A 12,776-nucleotide genomic window follows, 5' to 3' on the forward strand; every position below is an offset into this window, starting at 1 on the left:
TATTAGCGTCCCAATATATTCACATTGAAATGAAACTGAATATTTTCGGCTGACTGTCGTCAGGCGGTCAGTGGTAATTGTCAATAACTGTTCTTCACAAATTTCTCCTAGGTTATTGGTCAGCAACTAGAAGACAATTGTAAAGAACACTTGCTGAAAATTGCCCCTGACAGGACAGGGCAGTTTTTTGCGGCATATACACCGACTCGTGATATACATGCACAGTGCACACGAACTGTGCATATGCATACAATGAGTGCATACTGCTTATGCCGCTGGACAAGGAAGCTGCAGAAATAGCCTTGTAAGACTTTCTAAGTCTTGCACAAACCCTCCATGCTATCCGATAATGCCGAGGGCCAGGCCGGGAAGTCGTGGATGCCAGTGTTACTAATCAGGTCTTTGGTCTGACCCGGCTGAGGATTGAACCCACGACCTGCCGATCTAGAAGCGGGACTCTTCACCATCACGCTATCTTGTCTTGACTAGTTTGAGCCGAATATATTCAGGTTTATTGCAATATCAATATATTATTCAATTGTAGGTTGAAGTTCTGAACCCCTCCAAACGTCTCTTCAAATGTTAAGTAGAAGTAGAAAGTATGTACTGCAAAAGTAGCCAAAACCTACTTGAGTACTTCGAAATAGTAGAAGTACTTTGTTGCTGACGACTTCTGTTTGAAATAGAAACTCATAATTTCTGTTTTGCTCACGTAGACTTGCATTGGGAAGTTCGCGGATTACGTGATGGTAGCTGCTAGCTAGCGACTTTGTTGGCTGTTACCGGGCGACTTTCTACGTATATTGTGTTACCGACTGCTTCGTACGCAACACGTAACTGGCGCAAATTTCGCACTTAGATTTGCTGCAAAAGAAAACCGACTTTTACAGTGATCGGATGGAATCGCAATGCGTTTTTATTCAAATCCGCATATTACGCGGCACAAGAGTCGGCATCAAGTCTGCAATATCAAAGTCGACGAGGTTGTTGTACGGTGGATCGCGTGCAAAATGAAGCAGGGAGCCGATTGCAGACGGCGTGCCCTTTTCCTGCGCGTTCTATTTATAGCGCGGCTTCGATGCTGTGTCATATCACATCCCGGCTAGGCGTGTGTATTCTCACACCCGCAGATGGTGTTTGCGGCCGACGCCGGCTGCCAGCACACGCACGGGAAATCGCATGTTTTTCGGGCAGTAATTTATGGGGCTCTCCAAACATTCGAGTCTGAGTCGAATAGCGGGAATACTGAAATTATGTGTCCCTTTTCACCAAGAGTTACATTATCAGCTGGATTTGTAGTTTCTATACTTTTTCCCCAACGTGGAAGCCTTGAAACCTCGATTGATGATATCGCAGTATCCAATACATGTAGTGCAAAGTCATAATCAACCCACAGCTTTGTCACAAGTGCAATGAAATCTAGGCGTAGTCGAAAAATCACAGATTATAATTAGATTATAGATTATTAATGTGATGGGGAACTGGCATTAATACCTTTGTGGCTGCATATTTCGACTTTAAATAGAATATTCGTATCGAAATCAACCCGTATATTTTCGGCTGACACTCGTCAGGGGTAATGGTCAGTAACTAGTAGAAAATTGGAAAGAACATTGTATATCAACAATCGTATCATCAATGACGCCACCAGCATGAAACCTCGAATAATCGGGGTGACGAGACGAGTGTCAGCCGAATATAGTCGTATTTATTTCAATTAAATATACTACTGTCCAAATCACAGTTAGACTAACGTTTAGAATTTGGGGTTCGTAAAATGTCGTTGGGTAGCTTCTACTCAGGGTTTTGCGTCAGGCCGACAGCGGAACAATGTCGAGTAAATAGCGCGGAAATCTCATGGGATAACTGGGCATGTGGACAACGTTGCGTTTCATAGCTGAATAACACGCTGACACCGCAGTATCCGGTCGCCGCGAAGTTGTGGTTGATTGCAGTCCCATGTCCTTCATAACACAGTATTCGAAATTTTCGATACCGGCATTGGAAGTCCGTTGGAAATTCCACCAGCACTGAATCCTTGCCCGTTTTAACTTGCTGGATAGGGCATTTGACATCTTATGCCACGGTATGTTTAGTTGTTTACTCTGGAAAAGCGAAACTGCAGGTGTCCAGAAATCGCATAGCCTAAACGTTTCAAATATCGACTCCGTTTGATAGCGACTAGACAATGCAGATACTGTTTTCAGTTGTGTAGCTCTATCGAACGCATAGTGTGCATAAAACGGTTTCGATGAAGCCACAAAGGTTTTGACTTTTTGGCAAAAACAAGACGCGTTGTGTTGTGATGAGCGCCGCATTATCAAAACATATCTCACGTTACTCATATCTTGTTGATTGCGAGTTGTGTTTTGTGTGATTATGCAATTAATATTTTGGATGGCCGTTTCCGAGTCATTGTGTTGCTCCGTGCGATCAATCGAAGTGTTTTCCTACCGAGGTATTTTTAGTAGTCCGTGTTTGTAAGCCGAGTCTTTGAATAGGTTGGTTGACTGAAGTAAATAAGATCGGGATATTATTGTTCTCCACGGCTGGATGACAGGCAGCGTGTTTACAGTGCACTGCACATATAGCGCCCCAATCGTAGTGATCACAGGATTATAACAACAGTAGAATGGAGATATCGGTTTAGTTACGATCTTATTGCTTGAAAGATTGGCTGAAGCCATTTGTAGTAGATGAGGGGGCGAATTTTGTTTTGTAGATTCAGTATGCAGTAGGTAGAGTGTCGAATGTTCAACTTCGTGTCAACATTTCTGTCGATATTGTGTACAGTGGTTTTCAAAATCGCGAAAGAGGTAAATCTAGCGTATATAATTGCTTGCCCATGTCCGCTAATCCAGATAATGTGGGGTATTCAGACAGTAGCACGGCCGTGAACGCTCTTCTTCTGATCAATTATAAATTCGGTCTGAACATGACGTCATGTTATCCGGGAGGTCTTGAACTCTTGAGGTATTCATGTGCCTATGGGCCGATATCCAATTGGTAAGCTATTAGGATATTAACCCTACTATCAGAGCGATGGTTGTGATCTAGCAATAGACGCAATAACATCACACAACAGAACACAGGTATCACGATTCACGCCAAACCACCACGCGTGTTTTCTAGCTGTTATACAACTATTTTGTAAATGCGCAATTAGAACTACAACTACTGGCTTTGCAGAATCCACAAATAGAACTATTAAAGAACGGTGGCTGATAGTAATAGGTAGTGTGCACAAGGCTGATTTTATTGCAGCCACGATTTTTATTCAGAGCGATTTAAGCGTAATCCCCGGATCCGCGGTTATAGCGAAAAATAAAAGCGAATTCGGCATGACAACATGAATTTCATAATTTAACATAAAATATTAGCGAGTAGCGATTGGTGTGCCCTCCGCGCGACCCGCTCAATGTAAACCCACCTGCCAGCGGCCGCGTCGGCACTCTCGCTGAAACATCTCCGTATCCCAAACGATCTCTATATTTAGCGCAGCGGCGATTGACGTCAGGGTCGTATTATTACTGCTTTCTCTCTCCTACTTACGGACTCGGTTTGACGTCAATGCGGGAGAGAGTGAGAGAACGGAAGAAAGGCGGTCTGCGTCGTGGGCTAGCGCGCGCGAAAACACGAGCGATAAGCACAAAGCGTCGATTTTATCGAATAATAACCTACCGTAATCTATTTGCCCGTTCAATTTAACCCGATATAGGGTCGATATTTGAGTAACACCGCGGTCCGTAGCCCATCGGGAATGGCATGGTTTAACGCAAACAATAATGTTGCGTTGCGACAAAGCGTTTGAGATGGTATCTTCTCGTACGTGTCCATGGGGTATTTGTTTTCGACAAGGTATTTCTATTTTGATATCTCGGCATGTTTGACTTCTGAGCTACTTTTCGGCGGAGGCATTTCTCTCGCTGAGCCGACGGTAGTATTGTGCAAAACGGAGCGTCTCTATTTTGGAGCCGCGCGCTGCTATATCTGGGATGTTATTTCATGCACAACAGAAAACGAATACTATTGAAAAGCATTGCTTCAGGCACGGCCTGGTGTGTGTAGAAAGGTAAAAAACAGAACAGTTAAACTATTATTTTTCTTAGATTCGTTGTGTTTAAGCAAAGTTGTGTAAGTTTAGATAAGGCGATCGGATTGCGTGTCACGCTCTTCGGCGAGTTGCGCGTGTATATCGATTATTGTTGCCAACGAAATGTACTGTTGAAGTTGCAGAACTCGATATACAATTGAACGCTATTTCATATTTAAATAACCCCGGATATTTTCGGCTGACACGCGTCAGGTGTAATCGGCAGCAACTATCAGAGAATTAGAAAGAACATTGTACATCAACAATCGTATCGTAAAGGTTCATAAATTTTTGCCGAGTGTTCTTTAGTAAAATAAGTGGTGGTACAGGGCACAGGAGATACGCGTTTTGATTATAAATGTATCTGCGCTACATCGATATTGGAGATGCACTGAACTGATCAGGGAACCGTGTCTAACTGGCCACGCCGTCCGTCCGGACGTAACTGAATTAGTTCGGCGGTATTTTATGCAAATCGTGACATTGGGATAAGCAAGTTCTGGATCGCTTTACTGTGAAGGAAAAGGCGATTACGGATGTCACTACTATCTTTACGGTGTGCCGTGCATAGTTGATTAGTGACGAAGTGCTTCCAGGCTACATTTTCGAAGTACCCAAAGTAGTTGTAAATACTTGTACTACTTAGTGGTTATGATTTTTAGCGACTCTTACGTAACAGTTTACGGTTGTCCCTTTTCATGCAAAACTAGGCCTACGTTAGAACTAGTGTAGAAGTTTCGACGTTACTTGTAGTTCTAATCTGGTACCAAGGGCGACTACTTTGAGGCTTTGACCACCACCACTTGTACCTTGCCAGCGCAAACACACTTGATCCTATACCGCTAATGTTTAATGTTGGCGAAACTACTGACTGCAAATTTGAGTGTGGGATCACGTGCTATTTATAACCGCGGCGATGAGATATGTTGTATGATAGCAGTCCGCTGGCAGGATGCACTTCGATCGGTTCCGTAAAAACGTCTCCGCGGAATCTATTCCCGGACGGCGCGCGAATGGTTGATTAGCGGCGCGTGCAGCCCGGATGCGCGGATTTCGTGGAATCCGAGACTTTCGCCGCGCTCTGCCCAAATTTCTTAACCGAAGAAGCGCGCTGCAAGGCTTCGGCCGGCCAACGGGACATTGATCCGGCGTAGCGCATAATCGTGATTGTGCTCGTGAGTCACGGAATCTTCTGAAGAATACACAACACGGCGCTGTGCTATTTATAGAATTGCGCTGAGCTGTTACAATAGAGATCTAAGCAGATATTGTGGTAGCCGTACGGGCGATCGGCTGACGCTCTCGCACTTTCCTTTCTGTCGATTCAGTTCTTGCAAAACCAGGTAGCTGTCCTGTGAGGCAAGTTGACTTTGTTCTCTGGTGAGAAAGTTCGTGCGTCTTGAGGAATGAGCAAGGAGCAAATCAGTACATCTCACGTTGTAGGCTATACGATTCCCGGTGGCCAAGTAAACTTAATCTGCGGGTAATAATTATTGAATAATAGATTCATATTGAAACATACCGGAATATTTTCGGCTGACACTCATCAGGGGTAATCGTCAGCAACTTGCAGAGAATTGGAAAGAGCATTGTATATATCAACCGTATCATCAAAAATGTTCGGGTTTATTTCAATATGAATATCTATTTAACTGTATATTGAAGTTCAGCACCTCCGTGAATATCTGCATAATAATATTTTGCGCGGATGCCGATGCTGATTTAGATTAGATTGGAATGAGGTAGGCTGAAAATAGATCTATTCATGCTCTGAGCTAGCGTCTTAGTGGTTTACCGTAAGAGAAAACCATTTGACACCGGCTTGTCGTATGGTCGCGATTACTCTGAAACAGGCCCTCGAAGTAATCAACAGTTGGAGTTGAATACAGTTTTGTAATATCTGTAGTCACTACTGTATCATCGACGGCGAATATATTACTAATTATCAGCAACATGCTTTTAGATTGTGCTTTGAAAATTCGATCGTTAAGTTCGGCGTGAGGGTATAAATTTATAAGAAACTCTTGGATGTACAGAACTTCACCATACAATTGAATAATTTATATTGACAATGAAACAAACCCTATTATATTTTCGGCTGACACTCGTCAGGGTTAATCATCAGCTACTAGTAGAGAATTCAAAAGAACTAAGCAGTCGTGTTACCAATTATGACGTCACATACGTAAAAATTCTAATAAACGAAGCTAACAGATGGTCCGATATACTACTTTTGGATTATACACGAACTCCTTCTGTTAGCACGAACTAGGTCGGCGGATTTTGATTAAAGTCGACTCCAACTCAATATTAGTGAAAGAATGAATGTCGTCTCGGAGAATTTTTCGCCATCTGTTCGCCGCGATTATTCTAATTTTTGATGTCCGTGTCACTGTCTGTTGATATACAAAGTTATTCTTAAATCTCTGCTAGTCGCAGACGATTACCCATGAAGAGTGCCAGCCGACAATATTCGGGTTTATTTCAATATCAACGTATCATTCAATGCTTTCGAGGAGTTGCCAAAGTTCGTATCTGTTGAAGTTATATAACCTACTATTTAATAGTATATTCATATTGCAATGAACCCGAATATAGTATAGAAGTTTATGTATATACAACGCCAGACAACAATAGTCGCATTCAGCTAGTACAGTTTCAGTATTGCGTGGTTGCTTATTTTGTTCGCGCTTCGGATAGTTTGCATAATTTCGTATTAATTCATTGTACAATGTACAATTGTCGGCGTGGAATATTCATGTCGCTGTTGATGTATTTAAGATTGCTAGGCCTAATTTAATTAACGTGTACTTATTTTGTTTTCATTTTCGCTGGTATTAATAATGCTTTGTGACATTTCTGCGTCATGCAATCGAATTGTAAAGTTTTTTCATGAGTGGTTCTCGCTATTCATAGAATTACTTTGTTTTCGTATCGCGGCAGTGGCGTAATGCCTTATTGCGGTCCGCTTTTATTGCGAATGTGTCGAATTATTTAGATCTGTATCGCCTTTGGCTAGTGTAAAGGTCGTATCTGTCTCTCGTAACAGAAAATAGCGAATCGCCACCATCGACAACGAAGGCGCCGTCGGGTATTGCGAACGGGATTACGGAAGCGATTCCAGGTTGGTGGCAATTTCAATACCGATTGTTACGCTTTATGACGTCATACTCGGATGAAGATACGCGGCAGGCGGCAATCATATCGTCGCGCGTATCGTTTTACGAAGCAATTTCGTAGTGTCTATGAGTCATTGCCGTGGGATATGATGAAAACGTTTCATGCTTTGGCCTATTTTGGCGTTCGAATGGATGTGTAGAGTGCTTTTCGATAACATTGTGCGGACGCACCTTCGCTATCACACGCACTCTGGGTGTCTATTTATAACGTGCTCCACTCGACTTATGGATTATTCATTGGTGTTCTTGAAATAGTCGATCGATTTTAAAAGCGCGCTGATTTTTATTGTTATCTAGGCGCATTCTGGCTCCTGTTTATTGGTATATGAATGTACCTTCTAACCTTCACACCATTACTTTATCTATCTTTTCGGCGTTTTCGCGAACAATATGATGATATCTGACCACGGTTACAGTAGCTGAGCTATTTGCAGTGTCCTTCCCGTTCTCTAACCCAGAGGTATTATGACCACGACTTAACTTGATAGATATAGTTAGCCTACATTGAGATTGTGTCACAGAGGCTGGCCTAATGGTGGACCTTAAACCGTGCGCTATCGCCCTCGAAATTTTGTTTCTCATGGCCAGATTTTAGGTGATAGCTGTTGCTTGCTTGTGACTTCATATATGCGTACTCTATATGTGCTACACTGCTTTAAATTGAAAATAGGACACTAATTTTTGGACGAACTAATGTCCTGTTTAGAGATTACTGCGCTACTTGTAGCTGGCTTCAAAATGCATAGGCTACTTTATGTTACGAAAGTTTTCTCTATTTAAAATCGGGGCTGAAAACGGCCTATCTAAACATAACATATTGACAATGAACCCTGTGTGCAGCGAAATATTGGCGTGTAAATGTAGAGTGGAAGACGTTCAGTGGTAATTTCTCGATTGATTGCCTGGTTATAGAGACACGCCTTCAAAAACAGCAGAGGCCTCATGGTATTAAGTCCTTGCTAATGTAAACTATGACCAATTATCTAAATTGCCAGGATGTTATATACTTGTCTCGCTTCCAATTGTGTTGTAAGATTGAGCACTCTATCTGTTGTACCTTCAGACATGACTCTGGTTATTTTGGTTCAACGACACAATTGCATTAGATCACAATGTAGCTAAATTCCGATAGAATTCTCTACATAGAAATAAAGGACTATTGCGAAAAAAAGCCCTTGGTGCCAAGGGCCCATGGACGGTAATTGTCACATTCAATTTGTTGCAAGTTTACAAAGCTTCAATTCAGCCCCAATGTTGAGTGTGTAGTTTGTTGGTAGTGTGTGTTTTAAAATTGGCTTTTGAAAATTATTTCCTGTGCGTACACTACATATGGAGTACTAGCTCACAGCTTTCCAAATTACATGTGTTGCTGGATTGTGCTATGACTTGCACTCTGCACATGACTGCTGCAAAGCTGGCTTACATCCTTCAGGTTGCAAGCTTAGGTTGCGTGTATCTCATTGTTATTTCCCTTCTATAGTTATAGCACGGCATGGATCTTCCATGTAATATATGGCATTGCTATAATAGCGTTTATGATTTCCTGCTTTCCATCTTGTGCTATTAATAAATCATTGAGACCGCTGCTCAATGAAGACTTGCACATAACAGACACGCAGACATGAATCATATTATATAAATGGAAAGTGTGCATTGTATTTTGGGCAGATGCAAGGATGCACTCATGTTATGCAGTTTAGTGGTTACTGAAGCTGAATTTTACGTGTGACATTAACTGAAGAACTTTGCGACAATGAAATGTGATTTTATGCGTCTCTTGAATTGGGATGTAGTCATTTTAGCATAAAAGGCTAGAACTCAACATTTAAGAAGTGTTATACAGGAATGATAATGGCACAACTGCATATTTGTGATTGCTAGCTGTATATGCTCAATTTGAGAATGTGGGTGACAGTGACACCATGCGACTTGCTTGCGAATGTAGACTTCTAACATTATTTTGTTACTGGCAACCTGCCTGTGCGATTACTCGTTATCAAATTGCTTACATCATGTCATTCTTTGCAGAACGAATCCCTGGATTAACTCTCGCTGGTTTCAGCACTGCAATGGCTGCTGGCCTTGCCGGGGCTCACGCAATGGGACTAACGAACGAAGATTACCAGAAGATCATCAAAATGAGACAGCAACACATTGACGATGTGAGTGTAAGTTTGTGATTTGATTAAAATTGAGTTTTTCATCTATTTCCTTCCCTGTGTATGAATTATACCGCTATGTTTTATTCTGTTCTTTATGGTGAGGGCAGTTGTAAAATAAATCTTGCAGATAACAGTACTCGTATCATTCGGAAATGGTGATATAGTCTTGACTGCCTCATAGCTGAATATCAGGCTGATAACTGATCAAGATCAGATCAATCTCTGCCGGTATCTTACCAATATCTTCCCTCGATTTGATGGGGATTTGGACGTCAAAATTTGCGATAAATTACTAGCAATAATAAACACACTGATAGTGGGCATAAAGGAGAAAGAAAATACGCTGTGAAGTGATCTATTTTATAAGGAAACTGATTTTGTAACCTTGTCGCTGCCAACTTATTATCAAAACAGTTGTTCTCATATTGTCAGAGGGTATTTTGACAGTAACATTCCGCTGTTTCTGCTAATGGAAATTCCTGAAACCAACCCACTGCCCTCCCACGTTGGTGCGGTTCAAATCTAGTCCTGCATTTTCCGTGAGCTGTCTTCACTTTGGTAATCTCAGATATGGTTTTACCTCAAACAGCCAAGGTAGTCTCTGATTCTGCTCACGTGGCTTGAATTTTAATTGTAATAGGCTGTAAAACAAAATTACCGAGTAATTAAGTAAAGCAAGCAGAGAAGGCCTACTCAAGTACTTAGAAGATGTTGCTAAGCTTAGTTACTGATTATCCTGGCTTGCGGACATCATCATCTATCTCTTTGCCACTGTACAGATTGGCTTTAATGAAAATGTGAAATTGACCTTGTTGTGTTAATGGGAACAGAATCAGCATTATGGCTAGCATTATTGAGCCATTAGTACCGTAATATTAATGATTAGTACTGGGTGAATCCATTACAATGGTGGACTATCCTAGTCTTTGAAGTATGAATCCCTTTAGTACCTCACTTGTCATTAAAATAATTTTATTGTCAGGAATTTTTTATTCAAATTCGGATGTATTCCACTCAGCGGCATACCACTCGATGTAGCTAGTCACTCAATTATATTAATACCTGTGGTTTTTCTCAGCCTGTAATTTTAAGTGTCTCTCCCATTTGTCATGACTCACTGACGTTTCTTGTATCTCTATCTGTGTAATCAAAATATGAGTGGTGCAGCTGCCCTGCTTAGTGGGTATCACAAATGGCCACTTTAAACTCGTGCTGTTTTCCCACTATTCCAAATACCTTGCCTGGCTATTTATTGTCTTTTGAGGATTGGTTCACACAAGGCCGACAACTTTTTGCGCCTTAACGGGCTGGTGTAATTCTGTTGAATCTATGATATAATTTGGTTCTAAATTAGCCAAAATACAAATTCGTCCCATGGTCTCATTAAAGTTTTGACGTTTGCATGATGCATTAACCTTAAATACCTTAACTGTCAATAATCAAGTGTATGTTGAGTGACCAATAACCTACCCTACAGTCGGAAGAGATCGTCGATTGAAAATTTCTTACATGAGCCTATATTATTAATTCATTATTATAATTATATTATGATTCACATTAAGGGATTTACACTTTACAGGCATCTCTACTCCAATTGTCCACTATCAGTATCTTTTAGAGTCCTATGCTCTCAGTATTGCAATGATTTTAAGAACAGATTAACCTATAATTCGAAAGCATAATCATATTCATCTTTTCAATTGTATATTGAAGTTCTGTACCTCAAGGAAGCTCTACAGATTAATCTGTGGTTATAACATCACTAGAATATTTCTGCAGTATTACATTCCACTCTGGAACTGGCGATGACATTTGATTTGATTGATGGCCACCTTTGTGATGCGATAATCAAGTTTATTTATGTATCAAACAATATTTTTGTAATAAACTTGGTATCTTTTTCGACATCTGATCCATACTAATAACAAACACTGGGCTGCTTAATCTTTGCGTTTTTCAATCGTGCCCAACGCTTGGTAATTGGATCTTTCGCAATTTCGGAATGGAAAGCGCGCACTGTCGTTATCTTGAGGTCGATCATGACCTGAACTGAAAGTCACCATATCATCTCAGCTAAAAATAGATTATAGGTTCCTAGAAATGCATCATAGAGAACACTCTGTGCTAGATGGGCGAGTCTTGACGATTTGATCAAGGATTAATTTGCAAAGGTACCAAAAAAATAGGGGAATTGTGGCTTGAATAAATCATGAGCTACAAGTCGTAGAACCGTCCGTGCATGGTCGCTGGGGATAACCGCTAATTATGTGTAAGTTGTGATGAAATTAGTATCATCATTAGTATCACGATAGTGAATATGTGAAACCTTTTGGGTTAATTTCTGAAAGGCCCTGTTTCAGATTACCAAATCACGTTGACATTGTTTGAATTTGCGTAAGGAATACCTAAATTTGTTGTCTGCACAGATGGGTTATTACCAGAATCAGAATGTGTTTGATATTGTGGAATCGCTGGATACATAGTAATTATTGCAAACTATGTAGTAATTGTCCTGCTACTGCAGTCATGCTTGTGGGCTGTGATTTGTGAAGTTATTTGTGATTACTCTTTTAGTTTCTGGCTCGACAGCAACTGCAGCATCATTTCCAAGTGAGTAAACCATCCGTTTCTTTATATTACTTGCTTAATTGCTTCGAATGTTAAGTGCATCCGTCCTTTTATCTATAATATCACAAAATACTTGACATTTTATGAGTGGTTTGCTTATACTGATACTGATAGGTAATCCTAAGGTACATTTGTAACCGCAGCGCTGGCCTGGCATTTGAAGTGGATTCCCGGAAAGCCGGGGTATTAATATAGCAATTTGGGTTGTGAATTAACAACAGAGGGTGAATGTTCTTCCATATTTAGAATATCATGTCATTAAAACAAGGATGATGGTACCATGTCTTCTGTACTTTATGTAGATGATCAAATGACTATTTGCTCGGAAACATTTACGACTATTCATAGCAATCTATTTATAGTAATAAGACTGATGTGTACATGTATGATGTGGGGATCTGGTCATGTTATTTATACGATTCATGTAGCCCTGAAACCTATTCCGAGCAAGCATTTCCTTTACTGTGATCGAGGGCCTTTGATTTCACTGTTTTTATTTACAAAGCGACCTCGCAATTAGAGGTCGCGTTTGTTTTTATGACTGAAAGGTATTTTGGAACTTTCGATTTTAATCTCTGACACTATCGATTATTTCGAGCATGAGTCACAGGGAAATTGGATGTCTTAATATAGCTCCATAGGGTGCCAGGACAATATTATGATTTCAATAAATCCTATTGATTTTTTTTTGGGGCGTATTGAGGCGTGTCCGGT

At 40.8% G+C, this 12,776-nt stretch overlaps 1 protein-coding gene across 5 annotated transcripts in view; it reads left to right on the forward strand.

Moving 5' to 3' along the window:
* Positions 1-12,776, forward strand: part of LOC145452544 (histone deacetylase 4-like) — a 42,105-nt gene that overhangs the window by 11,825 nt on the left and 17,504 nt on the right. The window contains exons 1-4 of one of the 5 annotated variants that reach the window (XM_080330713.1): positions 1,553-3,858; positions 7,143-7,217; positions 9,301-9,440; positions 12,009-12,044. In XM_080330713.1, coding sequence (XP_080186839.1) covers positions 3,786-3,858; positions 7,143-7,217; positions 9,301-9,440; positions 12,009-12,044 — 324 coding nt within the window. In that variant the 5' untranslated portion in view covers positions 1,553-3,785. Of the gene's footprint in view, positions 1-1,552; positions 3,859-3,886; positions 4,073-7,142; positions 7,218-9,300; positions 9,441-12,008; positions 12,045-12,776 lie in introns of those variants that run through there. The other 4 variants (XM_080330710.1, XM_080330711.1, XM_080330714.1 and 1 more) reach the window with 4 other exon arrangements.

This window comes from Botryllus schlosseri, chromosome 12 (genome assembly GCF_051294905.1).
Source record: "Botryllus schlosseri isolate E-star chromosome 12, Bs_hap1, whole genome shotgun sequence".
Lineage (NCBI taxonomy): Eukaryota > Metazoa > Chordata > Ascidiacea > Stolidobranchia > Styelidae > Botryllus > Botryllus schlosseri.